Below are 24,242 nucleotides of genomic sequence, written 5' to 3' on the forward strand. Positions count from 1 at the left end.
GGGAAGAAGCAAGCCTGTGGTCAGATGAGAAGTGAAGAAATGCCCATTTCCTGAAAGCTAGACCATTTATTTTGATTCTTTCCATCTACCATACTAAAGACTCACTGAGAAACCTTGAGGGTTGCTGTGGTGCCTCTGCTAGTCCTAGGTTTTCCCACACCTGGGAGGTGAAAAAAGCCAGAGTGAATGGTTTCATGACATCTGGAGAAACAGGGGTGGTGGACTCAGTCAAGCCTCAGCCTGGTTTAGTGTGAAGTAGAGAACAGCCTCCACTGCAGAGAGGACCTGAGCTTCTGAGCTCACTGGCAGAAGAGCAGAGCAACTTGGACCCACAACAGCCTCCAGAGAGGTATTAGAGGTGCCACCTCAAGAAGCAGCCTGTGGTTGTGTGGATCAGCTGAGTTCTAAGTTAGAATGGACACAAGGGAAAGAGACAAATCCTTCTGTCCAGGTCTGTTATGACTGCTCTCCTCTGGATGGTCCGTTGTAAGTAGGCTCCAGCAAGACTTTCTCCAACATCCCAGCAAGGGTTGTGGTAGTAGTGGTGGGGAGGGCATGCACCAGGGCTACACGTGCAATACAAAACTAAGTCCTCTGGCTCTACTCATGATCAGTAAAGATCTTGAAGGTGCAAAAGATGCTTGAAGGAAAAAGACTCTGATAATTCCTTTTTGCCATTTGGTGTTTCAACAGAGAGATCCTCATTCTTCTCCCAAGGTAGCTTCCAACCCCAACAAAATACCTTGTACCTAAAAACCCCCCAGTTTTGTTAACACTGTGCTGCTATGTGCTGCTACGACAATGCTGTATGTGAGTGATGAGCAAAACAAGCACTATGCAGAACAAAGCAGTCCTGAAAATGCTCTGCTTTCCCTGGTTAAGCATTGCTTTCTGTGGTACTGGCACAACCTTGCAGAGGTTTCAGCTTCTTTCCCTACCTCCAGCCTTTTCTTACTGTTCAGCACAGACTCCCTGTGGCACATGGTAACAGTGGCCTCCACAGCCTCCTTCCCACATATCCGGGTTTTTTTTTTTTTCCTGTATCCTACCCCATCTGTTCACAGGAGCAGAGCAGGGGGTTGATTTTCAAGGGGCTGCTGTGGCTGTTTGAATGCCTGCAGGCACAGCGCAGGGGAGCGCGGCTTGCGGAGCGCGCGGCGTTTCTGACGATGATGACGGCTCCATGGGTGAGCTGCCACCCCTCTCACGGTGGGAGGTCTGCTAGGGGAGAGCTGCGGGTGCCAAGCCAGACATTGCAAGATCCAATTTTCCAGTGAAATTCAGATTTTTCTCTAGGACAAAAAACTTGAAAAAACACGTGGAGTGGGAATAAAAACAAAACAATAGCCTTCAAAGACTTGTTTCTTAATGCAGTTAAAACCCATAGGAGGAGAGAAAGCAGCCCAGAAGATCTGCAGTGAGCACAATGGATGGGTGCACAGCCCAGCCCATACTCAAGCTGACTATAGCTGGAAATAAGGGACAGGGGGCACTGAAAAATCAGGACCTGGAAAATGCAGGTTTACTCCTGCACCCAGAAAGTCTGCCATTTGCACAGAAGGGTGAGACTTGTAGCTTCTGGCAGTACTGGAGATGGTGTCCACTGATAGGGGTGTTCTCCTGGAATGCTGCTGGTTCCAGAGGTGTGTGGTCTCATGGAGAGGGAGGAGGTAGAAGAGCAGGGCTGTAATCCCCTTTGGGCAGAACTCCCTGCTACCAGTTTCCTTTATCCCCATGTGGCTGAGAAGGGCCAAGGCTTTGGGAAAACCAGTATCCAAATCCACACCTGCCATGGGACCTGTAGCTCCAGTCTTGTCAGGTTTAATTTTCACAGGCCATCTCTAAATATTGTTCCAACACGTTCTTTTCACAGACCACCGTATCCCCCAAAATAACACATGGTCTGGCAGGTAAACAGGAGTAGCTCTGCCCAGCAGTGTACCTGCTACTAGCTCTGCATCCTGAGCTTGCTGCAGGACAGGACATTGCTTCAGTGCTGTTCCTCACCAGCACCGCTCAACTACCGTGCTGGTTCCTGAGCTCCCTTTCAGCCACATCCTAGTTTCTTTACTTCAGCTCTATTTATCAGCTTCTAATTCCCTTTTCCTACTATCAGTCTTCTCCAGGTTTTACTTTTCAGCTCCTGTTTGCCACTACCCTTCTGTTCTAGCCTTTCACTGTGTGCCCCATTGCTTTCTCCAAGTACTAAAGATCCAGGAGGGTCATTGAATGTCTCCACCTGATTTATCCTATCTTGCAACACAACACATTTCACCCACCAAATTCTGGCTATAGCTGGACTGCAGTTGCACGGGAGCATGCAGGTGTCCTGCCACCCTCCAGGCTCATCTCTCTTTCATGGATCAGGCAACAACCAGCCTTTGCTCCAACAGCTCATGGAGCAAGCTCTTGGCTCTCCCCCTTCTCCCAGGGCTCTCTGACATATCATGGGGATCCTGTCTTTAGTTCTCACTTGCATGAGCAACAGCAGCTCCCAGGAACTTCTACTAGAGCCTGCTGGAACACCCATCTCTGCGCCCACTTCTCTGAAGACACTTAACAAAGCACAGCCCCCCAGCAGCAAACCACACAGCCCGAGCATGGCCTAAGGAAATAGCTAAAATAACACTCACAACAGAGACTCTTGGCCAGGTCAACCCTTAATTTTGAACTCAGCTTTTAACATGGTCTCATTAGGATGCAGACAAAGCATGTGAGTGCCTTGGCTTTTCTGATGCTGAGCAAAACATAAAAAATAGCTAGGATTGGTCATGGTAAGTTTGCTCGGACAGATGCCTGCCTCCTATTCTTCTTCTCTGATGTCTTTCCGCACACAAACACGCACCAAACATGAAAGCTGCAGACGATGGAGACATCCGGACGTATCCAGACTCTACTAACAATCAGTGTCTCGGGCAGACAGTCAATCCAAACAAGTTCCCCATTTGTCTAGCTCTTGCCTGGCTGCACTTCTGTACGTTTGTAAGTGTTTACACTGAACTAGCTTCTGCCATTTCTGTCTCTAGTTGCTGGAATTAAATTCCCAGAGCTGTCAAGTCTGCTCTGGTGCATGCTTCCCTAGGACATACGAGAGCAAGGAGTTCTCTATGAAAGTCACAGTGCTAAGAAGAAAGCTGGAAACATACACTGGACATGTTATCTCTGTGCACGAGACACCAGATCACTGAACTACAGCCCAGTGACTTTGAGTGAGCTCAACACATGCCAGCAAGGCCAGAAGGCAGAAGGAATGTGAGTGTGGGATGTGGTCTACAGGCAGGAAGTACATGGAACAATGCCTTCACACTGGCATGGAACTGGAAACCCTGGCAGACAAGGCACAAGGCAATGAGAGGTCACAGTGCTTGGCAGCTCAGTTAAAGAAGTAAGGTCACCGAGAAAGAACTGTTTCCTTGACTCCACTCTGGGGTCACCTATCTTGTGTGTATGAAGACAACATGCCAGAGAAAGGCATGCTTTCTACCTGGGCTTCTCACTCCACAACACCTGGGCTCTCTTAGGCTGCCTCCATCATGTGTCTGCCTTACAGGTCCTCGCATGAGAGGTGGCCAAGGCAGGAAGATCCTTGTATACCATTGAACAGGATGAAAATGGCTCCTTCAGCTAGCCTGAATTCCTGCCAAAATCACAAGAGCCATTAAGTCTCCAAGGAGGAACTTTATCACCCAAAGCCAGAGGGAGTTTCTTGTGGCACATGAATTCAAAAGACTCACATGGGTATTTTTCCTATCTCCCTGGAATTAAAAACAAAGCCATACAAGCATCTGTCCAGTAGTGAAGACGAGCAGTGACAATGTGCCTTGAGTTGCAACTGCTCCTGGGACACAGAGCATGTATTGAGCTGTGAGCTGTGGAGCCTGCTGGCAGCTAGGAGTCATTTCTTAAGTGCATTTGCTCTACTGGTTGGCTGACTGCAAGGAGCACATGGGAGTATTTTGTGTCTGTTTTCACATCTTAGAAACCTGTGATTAGACATATTTTGAAGATCTAAGTCCAGCAGAGCAAATCACTGCTGCAGCTCTGGCTGCATTGTCTGTCACCTTGCATGCTGGCATGGAAAAGGAGAAAGGAGGTGCAGAGTTTTTGCAGTAATCTGCAGCCTAATTGAGGTATTAAGCAGCTCCCCTGCTTTCCAATGGAGGGATCAAAGACAGGTGAGAAACAGGGAGACTGCTGTGGGATGGGGAAAAAAAAGCCATAACTGGGGCTGTGGAGGTCAGGGACAAACAAGAGGGGCTGAGGCCTATGCGGAGCATTTCCTTGTCTGTACTGAACCTGCAGACCCCGGGGTCACCCCCACACCACATGTACCCAAAACTTTTTTGGGGCTGGCACATGGGTGAGGGCAGGCAAGCAGTAGCACAGCCAAGGCCACAGCACAGCCATGCAGCTTGGGAAGATGACAGCAATTAGAGCTTCCAATATCTGGACTGGGTTCCAGGATGCTGACAACCTTGTCTGTGATTGCAAGGAATTTGGCTCCAGTCAGCCCTACCCCTGGCTGAGGAGGAATCGAATTGAGAGTGGATAATGAGACGCAAATTCAGCTCTTGGGAATGTGTGTGTAAGCGAGCAGGAAAAACCCTGAGCAGAGCTAGAAATCACCAACATCACACTTGCTTGCAAAACCTGCCACCTTGGATACCTGCGCTCTATTCAGGAGTCCAAAGTCTCTTGAACCATAGGGTCTGTTTTCTTTAGTTCTTTGATCCAGTGAAGGGATGTGATTGAGCAGGCAGGCAGCAATGAAAGGAAGCTGGTGGCAGATAGGTAGGGAAGAGGTGAGCAGCTCCCTGCCCACATTCCACTAGGTGAGTGCACCTTTCCCTGCACCACATCCAGTCAGCACTGGATGCTGAAGCATGTCGATGGGACTGCCTCCTCTCCAGCCAGGAATCCTCCTGCATGGCCTCTCCACCACAACACAGGATGGGACTGTGGTGCAAGGGGCACCATGAAGCACTCTGAGCAGAGCAGATGAGGAATCCCCATCTCCTGCTAGATCAGTCTGTCCAGCTCCCAAGTGCAGCAGAATCAGAGCTGGACGCCCATGCCCCTGGAACAGACCCCGGCTGTGCTCCTGCCAATTGTTTGATGTAGTGTTATTTCCAGAGCCCCTGCCAAACCCGTGTTGGGCCCAGAGCAAGCCCGTAACTCTATAGGGCCAAGTCTGCAGCCCTCCTCCTCCTCCAACTTAGAGTGCACCTCCTAAAACCATGGCTGCTTTTTTCCTGTTTCTCCCTCAGAATGGGGCTGGCATGGTGGGAGCTGTTGGCCACATGAGCCTGGGCCCAGCACCCAACCCAGAGCACTGTTCCGTGGTGGGCTGGGGCAGCAGCTGGCATGACCCTGCACTCACCTGGGACGTGCTGCCCCTCCCCAAGGACCTTGGGCCAAGGAGGGCCATGTATCACAACTTGCAGCTCTGCTCCCTGCCTCTGCTATGCGAGCAGCCAAATAATTTTTGCCCACCAAGGTGTAGGCTGTCCCTCACGCTGCCCCAGCTCCTGGCCAGCAGCAGTACTCACCTGGCCGGGGGGGGCAGGCCAGGCACTGGTCCATGCCCCAAAAGAGCCCGACACTGCCGCAGCAATCCTCCAGCTTGGTTAGCCCTGGCAGGGGGTTGGTGCACTGCAGAGAGAGGAGCAGATCAGGCTTCTATGGGCTGCACAGGAAACATGTGCCCAGCTGGTAGGGCAGCAGTACGTACTAGCCAGCACAGGGAACAGCTGTCTGGGGTCAGAGGCTGGCACAGCCCTCTTGGCAAAGCTCCCCACTGGGACACAGTGGGACCAGGGATGTAGATTAAGATAGTAAAAAGTTGTGCAGGCAGAACCTCCCTTGACTGCACCCTTCAGAGGGGAAGGGGCCATCAAACACAGCAGAGATGAAGCAGAGATGATATCACCTGGCAAAGCCCCAGCATCAGCCCCTTGCCTGGCTGATTAGCCTGTGAAATGGGTGCACCACTCCAGCCCGGCGGGGAGCTTGTTGTCAGGCACTTTCCTCTGCTGAATGAGTCTGTCTTTCCCCCACTCCGCCCTCGGCAAGGCCCTCTGGATTACAGGCTTCCCCATTCGAGCGGAGCCGCTGGGCCCGCAGGCTGGAGCTGGCCGCGGTCCAGGCACGCGTGGCCGCCTGCCCAGCGCTCGCATACCGACCGGCTGGGCTGTGGCTGAGCGGGAGCGGCAGGCACTCCCCGCCCAGCTCCCACCCTCTCCCAGGCACGGCATCAACCCCGCTGGCTGAGGTGTGAGCATAGCAAGGGTACCCCCTGCCGCCCCTAGAGCATCTCTTACAGCCTCTGCAGGCATCCATAACCATCTCCGTGCATCATCATCCTCTGCTCCTGTGGTCGCAGCACTGCCATCTCCCCCCAGAGAAACAGAACTTTTCCAGCCCCGGGTTCTGACTGGCTCTATTTTTGCACTAGAGAATGGCTAAGAGTATTTCCTGCTAGAAATTAATTGGAAGGGAGTGACTGAAGGATGGGATGGGAACCAAGAGCAGCCCCCCCAAAAAGGCTGGGGAGCAGTGGGGACGGGGCTGAGTCCCAAACTGCCAGGCTGGGGGTCTCTCTGAGCATGAACTGCTCTGGGGGAGCTCACAGGTGTTCCTGTGGGTGCCAAAAACCTCCAATGCTTTTCCAGTGACGCAAGAGAAACATATGGGGAAAGACAAAATAAGAAATTATGATGACTGTGGGACAGGGGTGAGAAAGTCCCTCACGTGCATTTGCTTCCCAAGCCCCAGTCGAGCTCTCCAGGAAGGCATCGTTCCATGGAAATCAGACTTCCATTTATCGTCTGAGAGGGAAAGGAATTTTCCTATGTTTTATACGTTTCCTACAATAATCGCAGAGTGTGGCTGTAAATGTTGCTATAAATAGGGCACCCTTTTAAAACCAGACTGTGTGTGAAAGCAATCAAGTCTGGGCTGTGCTGCCCCAGGGCACAGCCTGGTCAGGGCAAGGCAGTGAGGTCTCTCTGTTGGATCAAAGTAAGGAATTCTTTTCCTCCAAAGTGCTAACACATTGCAGCCTGTGCCCATGGCACCTGCATGATACCCAAGCTGACACTGAACAGTTTCACGGAATAAAACCCCCCGAACACCCTGAAAGCCAATGCTCCCCTACCTCAGAATAAGAAATACACCAACACGTGAAGATGACCTCTTACCTGCCCATGGAGAGCCTCCCGAAAGCACCTCCCCAGCAGCCCCGGGGTTCTCTGCTGCTGCTGTCTGCTCTCAGTGGCAATGCTGTTGCCATTCCCATGGGCATAGGTGTACCAGGGCACAGCAGCCAGCTGAGGCACCAGGACTGCCTCCACACTGTTTTCCTCCGACACCTCTTCATCACCCCGCACCCTGGCCACTTGGTGAATTTGCACGGCAGCTTCTGGAGGGTGGTTGATGTGGACGTTCACCAGAGAAGGGTTTAGGGAAGCTGGAAGATGAGTTCACACCATGTTTGTGACAATCTGGCAACAATTTGGCACCCAAAGAACAAAGTCACATGGGAGGAGAGGTAGACTGAGCCCACCAGGAAATCCAGAGGAAGACGGCATCTAAGAGAAAATATTTCTCTGTGCTAAAAAGAGGACAAACCTACCAAAACCTCCATAAGAAACTAGGGAATTCTCCTGTCTAACAATCTGGCCTGAAACAGCAAGCATAAGGAGGTAGTGGCCTCCTCAAGCCTGTTAAAAAAGATCTAAGGAGCACACAAGTAGGAGTAAAATGTGGGGTCTGGAACCATTGGCCATGCTCACCCAGCTGGTTGGACAAGGGCAGGGTATATGTGGAGTGCCTCATGGAGCTGCCAGCTGGGGTTTTTGGGCCTCTTCCTCCTTGCTTCTTTTCCAAAGAGGGAACTGGCAGGTGGCAAAACTTCCCTGTGGAGTTCGAGGGGCACCAGCATTCATCCCGGCCCACGCAGCGCCCTCCATTCAGGCAGGGGATCTGACAGAAGTCTGCAAGGCAAAGAGAAGTCTGCTTAGAGGAGGAACTGAGACACTGGCTCTAGCCAAAGGCAGCTGGGGACACTGGGCAGCTGCACCTGGACAGCACTAACCCAATGGTGTCCAAAGGACTAGGTCCAGCACTGGGCTGGGGTCACCACTTCCAGCCTGGAGGCAGACTCAGGTCTCTGCTGGGCAACTACATTTTCCCAAGCTCTGCTCACAACTGGAATCATGATTTGAAGGAAATGAACCCTCCCTTGAGCTGTGAGGGGCCACAGCCAGGCTGGGGCATCCATGTCCTGGGGGGCTGCCAAGGTGGTGTTGCCGACACAACAGGATCTCTCGGAGTGGGTCAGGAGCTATGGCAGCCACGTGTAGCCAAGTCTGCCCAATTTCTTCACTTCTGCATCACCCCCTCCCCACTTGGCAGGGTTTTTACTCCTAGCCCAGAAGGGAACTCAGCAGGATGGGAGAGGCAGACAGAGAGAACAGGCAGAGAGCCACATCCTCAGAGCCTGTCTCACATCCAGCCCTGGCCGTGCCAGCAGTTCATGTGGGAGAAGAGTGGGACTAAGGAATCAGGAGCAATTCATCTGCACAGGCTCAGAAAAAGCATCCACAGACGAAACCAAAGTCATGTCCTTTCTGACCTCATCAGATGCTTGGAGCAACCCAGAACATCTCAATGTGAACTATACTCAAGCAAGCATGGGATTCCTTTACAGATTATCCTGACTCATTTCAGTGTGAGATGAGACACTGCTGCTCCACGTTCCTGGGTGGCTAGTCAGATTCATCCCAGGGGATGAACACCCATTCTGTTTCAAGTTCATTTGCTCAAGCCCAGCACCCAGTTTAGGGGAAGGAGACACATTTTTGAACTGGGACCTAGGCAGAAATTGCTGTGAACACAATCTTTCGTCAGTGTCCACAACAGCATGACTTTTCATTCTCTCAGTGTTAGAAGAATTTGAGTGATACATAAGCACTCAGAGGACAAGTCCCAACAAGTCCAGCATGTGGCTCCCACCAGCTGGCTCCAAGACAAAGTGACCAACCCACAGCTGGATATCCCAGTGACTTGATGAGCAACCCCAGTGGCTCTGAAAGGTGAGCAGTGGTTTCAGCAAGCCCTGTTTATAAGAACAGTTTGCAACCTGCAGCCAGCTCTCCTGGCTGCCATGTGAGTGAAAGGAGAGAACAGGAGGAAATTAGGTGATGAAAGTCAGCCCCAAGACTGGATGCCAACTAAAGCAGAGAGCTGGCTCTGAAAAGAAGGGGGTGGTGAGGCTTGGCTGCAGGCCTGACTCAAACACACACATCCCCTCTACCCGGGGTGAGATGGAAACAGGATTTGCTTGCCCAGCAAAGAGAGCAATGAGGCGAAGTCCCAAAGACCCCAGAAGACATCTTCCAAGGCTCCGAGAGAAGCCATCACTTCCCCTCCCTACAGCAGCCCAAGCCCTTAGTCTGTAGAGTAAGGAAAAGCAGGAAGAGTAGAGAGGGGAAACAGGCAAGAAGGTAGGTGGAGGACATAGGGGTGCTCACAGATGCGGAAGCCAGATTTGGGATCGTGGTCGTGCCCCCCTTGGCTGTAGAGAGTGGTGGTGTCTCCTTTCTCACAGTTGTTGTAGCAGCGCCCACTCTGGCACGTCTGTTTGCAGATGGTGGGTGTGAAAACAATTTTTATCTTCCTAATCTTCTCTGTCAGGTTGGCCCCTATGAAAGAAAAAGTGCTAAGTAGAAACAGCATCTCCAGGACAGGAGAACTGTTATTCACAGCTCAAGCTCCAAAGCATTCCCAGTGCATAGAGGGGTCTATGTCCCTTCCCAGGGTGGTGGAGTCACCATCCCTGGAGGTGTTTAAGACTAGATGTGGCACTTAGTGCCATGGCTTAGCTGACAAGGTGGTGTTACATCATTGATTTGGCTCAATGATCTTAAAGATCTTTTCAAACCTAGCTGACTCTGCAATTCTATGATTCTGTCTCTCCTTGCCCCTCGCTCACTCCAGCCTGTTTTCTGCTTCAGCATCTCTAAGAGTTTGTCAACACATGAACAATGGCAAGCAGCATGCTCTGCCTGCCCAGTTGGAGTGGCATAACAGTGTGAAGGGACATACATGCACTAACTTCATCATAAAGGGAGTTTTCCACTTTAAGCAATATTCTTTCTCCAGCCACATCAGTAGTCAGAAGACTCACTCGTCTTGATCTACTGGAAATCTTCCCACGTGAACACACTGGCATCCAGAAGAAAGAACATCAGGTCTTGAGAAAATCATTGTCTCCCTACAAGTGTTCCCTGACCTCCTGGAGCTATTTGTGGTCTTCGTCTGGTCCCTCACCATCCTCCCTTATGATGGGAAATCACACTCAGAGATCTTCAGGACTTGTGGAAAATGGTCAACAAATGGTCAACAAATGGTCAAATGTCAGAACCACTGTGTAACCAGCTGGCTTGACACCAGAGCCTTCTATCCCACCCCAATGGAACAGTCATGTTCTGCCCTTGCTGTGCCCATCCCTCTCCTTGTTTCAATCCCCACTTTCAGATTACAGCTTCAACCAGGTTCATGGCCCTGCTCATAGGGGCTGAGGTGCCACATGGTGCCTCCTTGGGGAATCACGGCTTCAGGGGGGAACCAAGGTGCAGAAGACAATTGGCATCTGCCCTAGCTGGAAAAGCACTGGGACTCAGCATCTGCATGTCCCAGCAGCCTGGCCTAATCCCTGCTCATGTCAGAAGGCATTGAGGCAGCAGCCAAAGGGAAGAAATAGATGCTGGTTGCACAGTCTGACCTTGAGAGCTGCTCAGATGGAGGAGTAATCTGGGAGACACCATTCCTACAGACTGAGGCAATTCCCCTTCAGGGCAGTGTGCTGGGGTGATGTTCAACATCTCTGAGACGCAATTGTCATATCCCCTGGCTCCTGTCTCAGGCCATCAGCATCTTGCTTCCCTGATGTGTTCTCCTTCAGTAGGGCTCCTTTCTTTGCCAAGCCCAGCAATGCCCATGCTGACCTTCCCTTTCCATTCCACTGAGCAGCACAGTCCCAGGAGTCCATGGCTTCTAGGGGATCCCCAGTCAAACTGTTACCCTATCCCAAGAAGCCCAAAAAGAGTGACAGCCCTGCAGGCCTTACCCTTTGCAGATGAGGTGTGCTCCTGGGAAACAGCATGTGGGCCAGAGCTGCTCTGCTCATGTCCATTCCCGTTGGGGAGTGCATTAGAGGTGAGCTGGCCATTGCTGGCTGGGTAGCGCCGGACAGTCCTTGATGGCCCTGTGTGCTGGGGGGATACAGGAGAGCCAATTCTGCTCTGAATCCTGTGGATGAGAAAAAAATGAACCAATATGTCTCACAAGTGACTGCACTGACCCACAGTGCCTGTCCACCAATGCACCTTGCAGCAATCTTCACTGCCAAGCTGCCTGAGCTGCCACCTGGACACAGAGATTTGTCTACCTGAGCAGGATCCCACTCCTTCCCTGCTTTCAGTCATCACCATGGCACACTGTTTCCCTCTAGGAACTATGCCCCATGTCCTGAGCCTGGCAGGACACAGTATTCACCAAGACACCCTCTCTGTACCATCCCGTCGGGCTTCCACACGGATGCTTCAGCTGCCTTGAAGAACCTCTGCCTGCCCATCATAGTCAAGGTCTGTTCTTTGGCCACAGCAAACATAAGCAGCTCCAAATACCCTTGTTCTTATGGTGGAAGTTTCTCAGGACCTGCCTTCCCAGCCTCAGACAAGCACTAAAAACACAGTAAGACAGTCAGAGAAGAGGCCAGACCAAGCAAATACACAAAACTTGGCCCATGAGAGTCACAAACAAGAGAGAATGACCAAGAAAGAACTCAAGCCTGTAAGAGCAGTTACAACTTTCTGCACTAACTGCATTTATGGCTTTTGGTACTCTCTGGGGACTAAGCACAGAGAAACCATCCAGCTCTCAAGGTCACACTTCATACACACTCTTCTATAAAGCCACGTAAACCACAAGGCAGAGCTCTTTGTGTTAAAGATCTTGATCTACTGCACTTGCTCCCATTTCCTTTTACTGACTGCAGCACATAGCCTCCAAGAAGGGTGCTCTGGTTTCCAACAAAAGTATCTCGCTCTCACCTGCACCACCTGCAAGGAAAAAGGCTTAGTACAGCCAAGGGCCAAAATAGGTTGGCTGCCCACATGCTCCTTGGGTTTCTTTGAAAGTCCCAGCCTTGGGTGCCTCTGTAACTGAATTTTAGTACTGACACCTCTTCTGCATACCCTGTCCAACACCTCCTGCTCTAAGTGGCTGAGGCAAAGAGTGGCACTTCCCACTGAAGTGCCCAGAGATGTCTATCCCATTCTGTGGTTTTTACCATCTTCCCCATCACAGTCAGCACACAAGATGTGTTACAGTGTCTACAGGCACCACAAATTTCTAAACCAAACAGGACTGGATGATTCAATGAGAGTTGGCTGACAGCAGCTCTGCCTTGCAGACATTCCTTGGATAGCTTAGAATAACAATAAGATCTGGGGAGATGGAAAGGGAGCTCGTGCTGTGCTGGTATTCAAACAGGTCAAGAACAACACACAAGGTAACTGTCAGCCAGCGAGCCCAAAATCAGCCCTGAACCACAGAAAAGATGACACATAGGTCAATTAATTGGGAACTAAACAAAAGGAATACAAACTGAGGTCAAGTCAAGGAGGTCTGTGAAGAAACACTCTTGTCAAAGGAGTCTATTTTCATAATTTGATAAAATTATTCATATGAACACCAGCAAGCTGAGAGCCTATGCTATTTCAATAAAAAAATAAACAGGGCAGTACGATGTCAATCAGGCACATGCAAAATTAATAACAAACTGGCTGTGTAACAGAACATAAGAAGTAATTGTCACTGGGAGGGAATTAGATGGGTTCCAGGGTGATCAGTATGAGGCCTGGCACAATTCAAGCATTTCATCTGGAAATAAATATTTTTATTTCGAAATAAACATACAATTGACATTGATAATGTGTGCTGCTGACACAAAAATTTGCAATGTGGTGTATCGTGATGAGAACAGAGCAATCACACAGAGCAGTTTGGATCTCTGTGGAGGGTAAATACATCCAGGCAACATGGGATTTTAATAGAGCCAAATGCAGGATTACACTTCTAGGAAGAAGGAATGCAGGCAGCAGCTGCAGATAGTTGGAGATGATCCTGGAAAACAGCAATTCTGAAAAGATTTCAGGGCTAATGACAAGCAATTAAATATGAACTGTCAGTTCAATGCCCTGACATTAGGACATTGAAACACTGCAGGAACAGGGAGGTCTTTTTGTCTCCCTACACGTCCTCATCACAGGAGGGTGTATAAATGCTATAATATCATCCTAGCTGTGACGTAAAATATGTCACATCTTCTAAGGGATGTCAAAAAATGGAGAGAATATAGAAAAAAACATGACAGAAATAATTGGTGAAAATGCCTTTCTGTAGGAAACCTAAAGTATTCAGTCTCTTCAATTTAGGATAAAGAAAATTAAGAGGTGCTCTGATGAGACAGCACTAGTTTCTCCACAGGAACAAACTGCCAGGTGTATGTAAAGAACTAACAACATCTGCAAACTGAAGCCAAATGATTCCTTACTAGAAAGCACACCGACGTGCAGCAGTATAGCTGTCTTCCTTCTGCAAACACCTTCAGGATTCCCACTCCTGATACCACCTCCTCAGGAGAGGAGGGTGCTGACAAAAATACTTTTTGTCTTGTTAAAATCAAGATCTAAACTGAGATGAGGACAGCAAATAATGCTTGTTTTTCAATAATCACCAAGGCTAGCCAGAATAATTAAAAAGAAGTGAACCTTATTTCAGTTCTACCTCAGTACCTTTCAAAAGCTCCCCTGAGATTCCACAGAGTGCCACCTACCTCAGATGTCCAGGGCAGCCAGGCATCACCTGCCCACACATTTCTGAGCTACTAATTCAGCCCTGCAGCCAGAAAAGGAACTTCTGGTGCCTGTTATGTACTGCTTTGTCATCTGGTGTGCTACTGCTAGTTTTGTTAGTGACAAAGGAAAAGCCATATGGAACTCTGGGGAGGCTAGGGAAGAGCTACCTAGGCTTGGACACTCAAGTACATTTGTTCTCTGATCTCTAGTAAGAGATCCCAAGCACAATCCTATGGGTGAACATGTCTGGGATTCCAAGGTCTTTTACTGCAGAGATGGAAGCACCCTGAGGAAAAGAAGTGCATTCCCCCAGACAACGGTGACTGTCTTAGTACTGGCCCTGAGTAATGAAGAGTCACTGGCTGGTGACAGGTAGCATAACACAGGGAAATATCAGCTCTTCTGCTTGAAAATCCTCACATCATGTCTACCCTTGAGAAAAGGGAGCATGCTATGTGCAAGTAGCAGAGCTTGGCTGGGCTCTACGCACTGCCTGTCTGAAGGAAACTTCACCTTTTGGCTTTAGGAACATCTCTTGTCATTTCCAGGATTACTAAATTTTGTAATAAAACCCGCAAACCCCCATAACAACAACATGTGAAGGGCTTTAAATAAAATAGCATTTTATTTAGCATTTCAGTTCCAAAGGAAAAGGGATTACATGACCTTACTACAAGGGGCAGTGCCAACTTCACAAAGAAAAAATAGAGTAGGAACATTACTCTATGGTTTGCAACACATGAGGAAAAGTCATCCTACTGAGATCCCATTAGCAAAGCATTCCAGTGTGAGTTGAAGCAGGGAGGAGGTGTGGGGGGGTCAGAGTTGCTTTGAATTAGTTTGTTTATTTAGTTCTATTCTAGGCGGATGAGCACTGGGATTTGTGGACTGAGTTGAGTAATACCATTCTAGCCTGGGCTACAGAAATCAATGGCAAAAGGCATCTTTCCATCTCAATTTGTCATGCTGAGCAGCTGGCTCATGGTCAGGGAATACAAAACAGGTTTTTTCCCTCCAAACCTTCAGAGTCAGTCCATGGTGGGCAGACAGAGACTGGCTTGCTTGAAGTGTCTCAGAAAATATACCCAAGCTCACCACAACAATACAGATCTGACCAGAAGTCATTAGCAATCCCTATCCATTTGATGGATCTTAACAAACATGGGGCTGGAGCTGGGCCAGTTCCCAGGATCTGCACTGCCACAGGTTCCCTCATTGGTGTGGCTGTCCTAGGGGTAAGAGTAAGGATGGGAAACAGATGGGGTAGCTCCAAATCAGCAGAATGTGGAGCTTGTGTTACCACACTCCATGCCTCCACCTGCTTGAGAAGAGGCAATGAAGAGGCAGAGGAGTTTGACACTTCAAGCACTATGTTCCAGTCACTTAAAGTCTCAGGGCCTCATATTTATTCAGTCTTACAGCCTCCCTCAACATGGTATTACTCACTTCCACTCCTTCAGCCAGGCACATGGCCAGCACAGATCTCTGCAAAGAGGCAGTGGTCTCTTCCTTTACAGACAACTGCTTGCCAAGCAGCTGGTTTCCCTGCTCTTCATCCATCAGAGCTGCTGACAACATTTCTGTGTCAGGCACAGCCTGTAGGGCAAAATCAGCATGCAGACTCCTAGGACACCTCTCCTTCTGGGCTGTCCAGTAGCACCCACCTCTGGAGCTCACAGCAGCAGTGGTCCAGCACAGAACACAGGGTGAGGAGGGAAGGCAGAGGGAGCAGCATTCTCCTTTCAGGAGCATGGGTCTGTGTGTGCTCCTGCTGATTTCTGCCAGCTGAAAGGTCACTGGCTAAGACACCTCAGTCACCTTCACACGGAAATACCTATAGGTATTAGGTGCTTATCAAAATTAAGAGATTTGGGATGGGAGGGTACTGTGCAGACAGACTGACCCGCATCTGCAACAGTTCAAAAGTATCCAAAAAGCACTTTTAGCTGCCCTATTCTGATGTGCAGGTCAATGACTTGGTTTCCCTATAAACCCAAGGACACATGCTAGAAGTCAAGAGAACTAAGCGAGATCTGGTCCCCTACATTCTAGTGCTACATATCCCAGCAGGAACCCAAATAATACTTGTATTTCATTCAGCAAGGCATCCAAAACACTGCCACAGCACCTGCATGTGCAAACATTTTATTTTCAATGAATTTTGGTACCACTTGCACTCTGCTCTATATTAACTTTAGTCTTAGCAGGGTAGAGAAGGCACAAAAATATTGTAAGCCCAGGATATCATGGCTCTCCTGCCAGTCCCAGAGGAACCTACAAGGTGCCTGTTCTCTGAACAGAACAGGTGAGTGATTTTCTGTCACTTCACTGAGGACTGAGCTGGCAGACTCCCAGAAACTGCACAGATGGATAGGAGGATCTCTGTTTTCTGAATCAACCACAGGGGTTTTTTTGAAGCCTGCAATTTCAAGATTAGATATGCGGAGTCACAATAACCAAGTCAAAATCACTGAGACTGAGGTATCCAGGAAACAATACAGTTTTCTTAACCCACTGTATATAGAAAACATTTTCCAATCTCTGATCACTTCTCATGATCATAATTCTCTGGGTAAGCAAAAGCCAGAGGGAGTACAGGTGGGCGAACGGTTCTCTTAGTGACTTAACACCAGGCATCCTCCTTGGAGCCGGAGGCAAAGATGGCAAACTCTTCAAAGCACTTCCCTCTCCCCAGCAGCAACACCTCAGTCTTTCCTGGATTTAGCTTCTATCGGCTGCTCTTCATCCAAATGTTGACTTTGGCCAGATTGCTAGTGAGCTGGGAAACGGTGGGGTTTTTTCTATTTGTGTAAAGGAAATGCAGAGCCAAGTACCACAAGAGTATTACTGGTTTTTCATCCAGCCTGCCTCACCCTCTCCCCAGCCAAAGCCTGACAGACCACAGCAGGGTGGATGGCTTGAGGCACTGGAGAGAGTGAGTCCTGGGTGGTGTGGTGAGCTGGGAGGGGCACTAAACTCAGACAAGGCAAGGACTGGAGAGATGAGGATTGGAAATTCAGTGTTCTAACTGGAAACAAAACCTCACCATGCTGAACATCAAGGAGAGATGACAGAGACTATTGAGACCTAAGGAGCAACTCTCAGAAGGGAACAACAGCACTGGCCAAAACAAATCTGAAGATAAGCAGCTCTCAAAGAAGAAACTCTCTTCCCAGGGTCCAGAAAACCCCATCCGGGGCCCAACAAGCTCCATCTCTCCAAATATAATCAGCCTGCTGCTTGGGATGCAGTTGCTGCCTCCAGGTACCCAGAAAGCACACGTGCTGCCCATGGGGCTGGGAGCAGAGTCCCATGGAGGCTGAGCCACTGCAGCACTGGTGAGTCCATCCCAGTTGCTCCAGACCGCAGCCTGCATGTGCATCTCCAAGATGAGTGAGCTCAGCCAGGACAGGGACTGAGTCATGCTCAGCCCCTGATAACCTGCCAGGGCAACAGGCAGGTTCTCCCCTGGATTTTAAATGCTGAACTCGGTGTCTGTCTTGTCCATCTGCCTGGCCCTCTGGCAAGATGCCCTCCCTGCTTGGGGCTACAGGGACCAAAATCAGTGATTCACTTCCCCCTTTGTAATGCTCAGCAGTTGCTGATTTTCCACTAAGCATCAGAGAAGAATGGAGCCTTAACACCAGCATCTGTGTCTATGGGAGAAAGAGAAGCAGCCAGCCTTGGAAAGCAGTAAATTGACTGCAAACCAGAAACTTCCCCTTTCTTGGACTCCAAATAGGTTCCTCAGCAGGCAGAAAGGACTCATGGCTCACTTGGCAGGTCCTGGAGCACAGGAGAGGCATTGCTTAGAGAGCACTCAAGTTTATTATCAATTAGCTCACAAACACGCTGACGAGGAAGACAACTCTGGTAAGACCCTTGGAGGAGGGGGAAAACCACACCATACAGGGCACCTGACTTCAAACCCACTCACTTTATGTCCATAAATCCTGGCTCAGTTTATTATCTCCAGGAGCAGCAGAAATACCACTGAAATCTGCCTGCTGACCCTCCTGCTGGTGTCTTCAGCCCTGGTACCTCCCATTCAAATGAGGAAGACCCTGAAATCTGAAGCCCATACTCCTCAGCATTTGGTGGAAGGCATGGGAAGTTCTCCTGCACAGGAGAAGCAGCTACCAGCATCCCACAAGCATAAGAACTTCTTGGGAGAGCCAAGCAGAATCTGTGTACCATGAAGGTCACAAGAATGACCACTCGGTGCCTTTGTGCCGGATTTCCAGACACCGACAGCCAGATGTCACGCGAGCTGGGACACAAGACACAGGCACCTGGGCCATCACAGGGATATTAAGGTGCAAGTCATCCAAAACTTTCTTCCCCTTCAAGACCTCTAGAGCTGCTGTTGGCAGAGTGTCACTGATGACACTCTGTGCCTTTGTGTGGGAGGGCACAAACAGCACTCACAAAGTGGGGCTGCAGGGCCCAGAAAATGTGTCAGGCTCCCTGCCGCACATTATACTCTGTCCCTGGCACTCGCCAAGAACTGTGTCAGTCCAGCACCCAGATGCCAGCCCTACCCCTTACCACAACGACTAAGAAGCTCTCACAGAGCCCACATGGCTCTTGTTTTGGGCTCTCACCTGTGCCATATTGCAGTGGTAACTCCAGCTGCCTGCTCTGCTTGCAATATGTGCCAGTGGCCAAGATTTCTCTGAATCTCTCACTACAAACTGTAGCAACAGATACGCGAGTCCATGAGACAGCAGAGTCACCAGCTGTCTGCCTCCTGCCACCAACCTCAGACTCCACCACCACCACCCTGGCATCTTCCTTCTTCTGGCCCCCAAAGCAGTGCCAGTGCTTCAGGGCCATCCTAGCTGGCTCCCAGCCTGCCATGTACTGTGTGAGAACAGAGAGGGAGAGGGCTGTGAACTCTAATTTTATCTGTTCAGGAGTTGCCAGACACCACACAAATAACTGAACCCCTCTAAGCTCACAGACAACCGACAAGTTCTTTTCAATCAGTCTCTTGGGATCCAATTTGCCCCTTAGCCAAAGTGGCTGCTCACATGCTTCCACACAGCGCTCTGCTGACATTAAATGCCCTTCCCTTGCCACATGTGCCACAAATGCCACCTGCCACTCTGTTGAATGCTCTTCTTTGCTCTCATGTATTAAGCAGTGAGCAACTGACTCTCTGGAAAAAGTCCAACTCTCCAAGCATGGGAACAGCACCTGCCTGGCCCAGCGAGGCTGTAGAAACATGCCCTGCACTAAGGCATGGCATCAGGAGGTCACCAGGAGCTGCAGACTGTCTCATGATTGGATCCATCAGACCCCAGTGCTGACCCATAAAATGGCCAAAATCATGATTTCCAAATGCCAAATGTGATAAAGAGCTGTCTGCAATCTGCTTGTCTCCAGAGCTGAAGTGCAGGCCAATGCCAAAAATAAAAACGCAGCCTGCAACTGCTCCAGGCTTCAAGTGGAGCCAGCAGAGGAACCATGCCAGGCTACTTGACTATAAAAGCCACATTTGGGCCATGCCTTGAACACTCCATAGGCTAAAACAGGAATTTAGATGGTGAGGGAGACCAGGCAAGCTACCACCTCTCTGGCAGATGTGCCCAGGCTGGCCTGTGGTGCTCAGCTGCATACTCCTCTGGGCTGAAACAATGAGGAAGCTGCCTCAGTTGGCTCTCCTGCTGAATGGAGGAGCTGCTGCTGAGCAGCACAATCAACGGGCACAGCACTGCTGCCAAATGCAGTCACACAGGCAGTCTCACACCTCAGTGATTAGAGACACATCTAGAAACATCCTAACAGCTGCCATCACATGCAGGTCACCATCAATGTCACTATCCTACTGCAGACATCACCCCAGGGCCGCAGGCTTTGCACCATCGCAAACCCCGGCAGGAGCTGCTGGCACAGTCAGACAGCTGGGCTGTCAGCCATGCAATGTGACCACTCCAGTGAGATCTCAACCCCCCACCAACCACAGCAACACCTCCTCTTCCCCTCTCCTACTCCCCAGGCTCCCCAGTACAGGGTCCGACCTGGCAGGGAAGGATCTGTCTTTAGGGCAGTGGCATACAAGAGGAGAGTACAACATATGAACCTGTGCTTGTACACACAGGCACACAGACCTTCATCTCAAAGGGCCCTCTGTTTCCACAGGACACAACAGCTGCGACCTGGGGGCCTGGCTGCAGTCTAATGAAACCTGCTGTAGAGGCATTAGCCGGAGAAAAGCTCAGCACTGGCTGCAGGGAGGTCACTCATCTCCCCCATAACACAGAGAGAAAACAAGCACAGTTGAGTTTCGTTTCCATCTTGGTGACTAGCAACACCCACCCCCTTCACTAGGCTGCCAGCTTCAAAGCCCTGAAAAAACACTTTGGCCTATTCATCCTTGCACCCACGTGCACCCCTGGGAGTGGGGGGAGCCAGCTGCCTGCCCACTGCTGTACACAGGACATGGGGAGGGTGGAAAAGCCTCTCTCATCCCAGGCATGTGAGTGGGGTGAAGAGTTTGTGGCTGAACACACACACACAGCATGAGAGCAACAACATGAAGAGATGTGTGTAGTGCTCTCATCTGAAGAAGTGAAGGCTTTTCATCTACAGCAGGTGGTCTCCCACTCATCCTGGGAACACTACAGATCTAAGACATATTTTAAGCTAAAATAATGGTTAAACACCCAGCAGGATGTCCTGGCCTTTGGATCTTTTACATCAGTGTTGATAGGTCTTCTCACATCCCTCCGTGCTCAGCCGCACACAGGATTCCTGCACCTGCAGCACTCAATCCATGACAGCTGAGTTGGGATATAACTTTTGCTATCCACTCTTGAAGTCTCATCCTTGTCAAGAATTAGGGAACGACCATCCCGGTGATTTTTAGTGTGTATTGTTCTGCACTGGCTCCACCCCTCCCCTTGCTCACTAGCCAGGAGACTAGTGGCTATCTGGGAACCAGGAGCACTCCTGGCCATGCAAGCATGATGCCCGATGGCAAAGCCGTGACTTCAGGAGTACTGTGACCATGATCTGCTCTGCACCTCTCTCACGTGGCCTTCAGTACCCACACCAAGGACTGTAAGGGGGGAACAGGTTCCACAGACTCCTCATTGAGAAGGGATGTGGAGCACTGGGCCTGCTTTGGCAGTGTCCAAACTCCAGCTCTGCAGCAGCAGAGCTCCAAAGTCATGGAGAAGGCAAAGCTCCAGTGTCATTATCAACCTGTCATTTCATCCCTGGAATAGTCTGGTACATTGCTTTTTAGAAAGCCATATCTTTGAAAAATTACCATGGCCATCCTGCCAAGGCTACAGGCAACCTAATACACTCTGCCCCATCCTGATAGCCTCAGCCTCCAAATATGTTCCTCATCCTCCAAGGCCAACATTTGGCTCAGTTTTGCAGATGTGGGTCTGTTAACCATTCCCCTCAGCTCCCTCCCTCTCTCCCTCAGAATTCTTTCCAATTTGTCAAGATCTTTTCTGGCAATAAAGAATACCTTGACTCAGAGCAGGAGCCCAGGGTGTACAGGAAAAAAACCTCATCTGACTTGGGTCTTTTGCCTCCAAAGTCCTAAGCACCATCAGTCCCTGGTATGCACCATTGTTATCCTCTGTCAACTAATTTTCTGTTCACTTCTACCCTGAAAAATCTTAGCTTCTCCGTACAGATTTCTTCTTCCCATAGAGGATACTTTTTCTTCAGCAGTAACAGATAGGATTTTTCCAGCCTGAATACCTTCTTAATTCCTGCCTAGATGTTTAGTTTCTGCCTAAATGAGAGTGTTCACACAGGAGAAAAAAAAATGAGATGGTGTGGAGAGCAAGGTACCAATCCCTCTGAGCACCAAGCACTCAGGGCAGCATTTTGCAGGGTGCTTCTGAATAATGGAAAAGAGAACCAGTAGATTTTATATGGAGACTTTTAGATCTTCATTTCAACCACTTCTTGTATCAAATCAACTTCAATTAATCCCTTGCTTCCTGCTAGCACTGGTGATTTATGGGAAACATTCGCAACTAAAGAGAACAGCTTTGATTTTACTGAAGTACCAGTTTAAACCAAAAAAGGCAACACACAGTCAGGTATGAGAAACTGCAGTAATCCACAGGAACAAGGGAGCTGAAAGCAAGATCGATGACAATCCTAATTCAGGCATTAGGAAAACTCTCCCCAGCATTTGATCATGTGGCCTTAGTGCTCTTCTAACAACTTTCTTTTTTATAGAACTGCTATATAAATTGTATTGTCATAAATGTCCCAAATGATATATGTACAGTATATAAAATAGGCTATAAACTGGATTTTCTATACTACCTTACCTACCACATGTACAATGTATTTGCCCAGCAGCATGGAGTCTCAGATTAAGCTGACAGTAGCAGCACTCTTCTTTCAGTTAGAAGGAAAAGTGCATTTCAACTGCCTAAAGGCTGCAGTAAGCTACAGGAATGGCTCCCAGGGAGGTGCAGAAAAAACAAGTCTAATGTAAAGACCATATTTGGAGTTTAAAAAAGGGATCTGAAAGCCAGCTATTCTCCTGCTGCTCTGAAGGGTATGCAACCCCCTAGAAAGTAAATAGATAAAACATATAAACCAGAATGGTGCTGACAGCTTAAAACACTAGAAAATAAAGCAACTGAATCTGGTGCCAGACTAGAGAAGGTATATCATGTAATATAAAAAAGGAGTATTTTTATATAAGAAAAATGGCATTTACACTCCTCTTGAGTAGCCTGAGTCTTTCCTTTAGGCTTCTCATCCAGCTTGCCAAGGACTTTTGACTATGTCAAAGCAGGAAAGGGGCTGAGATCTGGAGCTTATGGAGATCTCATTGTCCTGAGTGACATATTTTCCTTTTCACATGCTCTCACCCAGAATGGCACTGGCTTTTTTCAATTTTTTAACAATGTCTCAGATATCTACTCAAAGTTGGCTTTGGATCAAGGAACGTAAATATTTGGCCACCTTGCAAAAACCGTATTGCCAAAGGGGGAAGCACCTTAGAAAGCTGCAGTTAGGACTTATCTGCACTGAGAAAATATGCCATTCAAGTAACAAGCACAAAAACACCGTCGTGGCACAAGGCTGCCACTGCTGTTTTACCCCGGGAATTCAACATCATGCACTATGGATCTCCTGGGCTGGTCCCATACCAAATGAAGTGGGAAAGCTGCCACAGCCTATGCCACAGGAATGCACTTAAACAGGAGGATGCTTCTCATCCAGGGCTGGCTTTTATTTTCTCTGATATTTGGATATTAATAAACTGTAATGTTCATAAATGGGGACTGAGTGACAGTCATAAGTGAGCAGAAGGGCAGAAGATGCATTCAATAAGTATGTAGCTAGTACAGACCTCCTCCTAGTGCTAGACATACGTTGGACAGTCTTGAACAGTCATCAGCAACCCAAGTAAGGCAGTAAGCAAGTTCCCCTTTTTCTCATAAATGTGGAAAGTTCAAAGCTGGCAAGACAGGAGGCTCCAGATCCTGCTTTAACAATTAAGACAAATCTGCCTCTGTTTGGAGCAGCATCTTTAAAAAGCAAGTGACCTTCCAGTGAACTTTTTGTTCTATCTGCTAGTCCTCAATGACAACAAGCACATCAAGCTGATTTTGCCAAGCCACAGTTCTCAATGTCGTGCTTTAAGTGGCCACCCCAGCACAGACAGCTTTGTACCCACCCATGGACCCCACTCCCCTTTGCAAAGGATCATGCTTGACATTTGACTACCACTAGAACAGGATTTTCAAATGAAAAAGAACAATATTCAATGGGGGGAAATACACTTTCTCCGTCCAGCAACCTCTGCCACACACCCAAGATCCTCCCGCCTGCTTGCTCCCTGCTGTTCTAATCCTTCGCTTCCAAGAGAGAGAACAGAGATTTTGGCAGAGCCTGTCTGCTGGCATGAAGTTCCCAGTGTTCCCAGGCCAGGAGCACTTGCCACAGCTCCTCAAGAGCTGCACATAGCCCTTCCTCTCATCAGGAAGGGAGGAGATGTCTCCTCCAGGGTGCTGCAGAGGAGAGTCTGAGATCAGAAATCAGTGGGCCAGGCATGTTGCAACTCAGCCTTCTTCCTTTTCCATCCTGAAAACACCAGGCAACTCCCAGCAACTGCCTTGCCTAAACAGAACCCTCTCAGAGGAAGCTCCCTGCCCTCAAGAGCTTAGCTGCATTAAGCTGTCTGCAGTGTCTCAGCACCTTACACCACAGCTATGCCCCTTTCCCTTGCCTGCATTACTGGGGAAATGCTTTGCATGTTCCAGACATCTCTTCTTCCCATCCCAGAGGAAGGATGCCTAGCTTTGCAAGCTCCAGCACATA

At 49.3% G+C, this 24,242-nt stretch overlaps 1 protein-coding gene across 2 annotated transcripts in view; it reads right to left on the reverse strand.

The window, feature by feature from the left end:
• LTBP2 (latent transforming growth factor beta binding protein 2) overlaps positions 1–24,242 on the reverse strand; it is a 70,662-nt gene that overhangs the window by 27,853 nt on the left and 18,567 nt on the right. For both annotated transcript variants that reach the window (XM_063398991.1, XM_063398990.1), the window contains exons 4-8: positions 11,132–11,313; positions 9,534–9,704; positions 7,794–7,994; positions 7,200–7,468; positions 5,550–5,652 (exon numbers count right to left, since the gene is read on the reverse strand). In XM_063398991.1, coding sequence (XP_063255061.1) covers positions 5,550–5,652; positions 7,200–7,468; positions 7,794–7,994; positions 9,534–9,704; positions 11,132–11,313 — 926 coding nt within the window. The remainder of the gene's footprint in view (positions 1–5,549; positions 5,653–7,199; positions 7,469–7,793; positions 7,995–9,533; positions 9,705–11,131; positions 11,314–24,242) is intronic.

The sequence above is a fragment of the Prinia subflava genome, chromosome 5, assembly GCF_021018805.1.
Source record: "Prinia subflava isolate CZ2003 ecotype Zambia chromosome 5, Cam_Psub_1.2, whole genome shotgun sequence".
In the NCBI taxonomy this organism is placed as follows: Eukaryota; Metazoa; Chordata; class Aves; order Passeriformes; family Cisticolidae; genus Prinia; species Prinia subflava.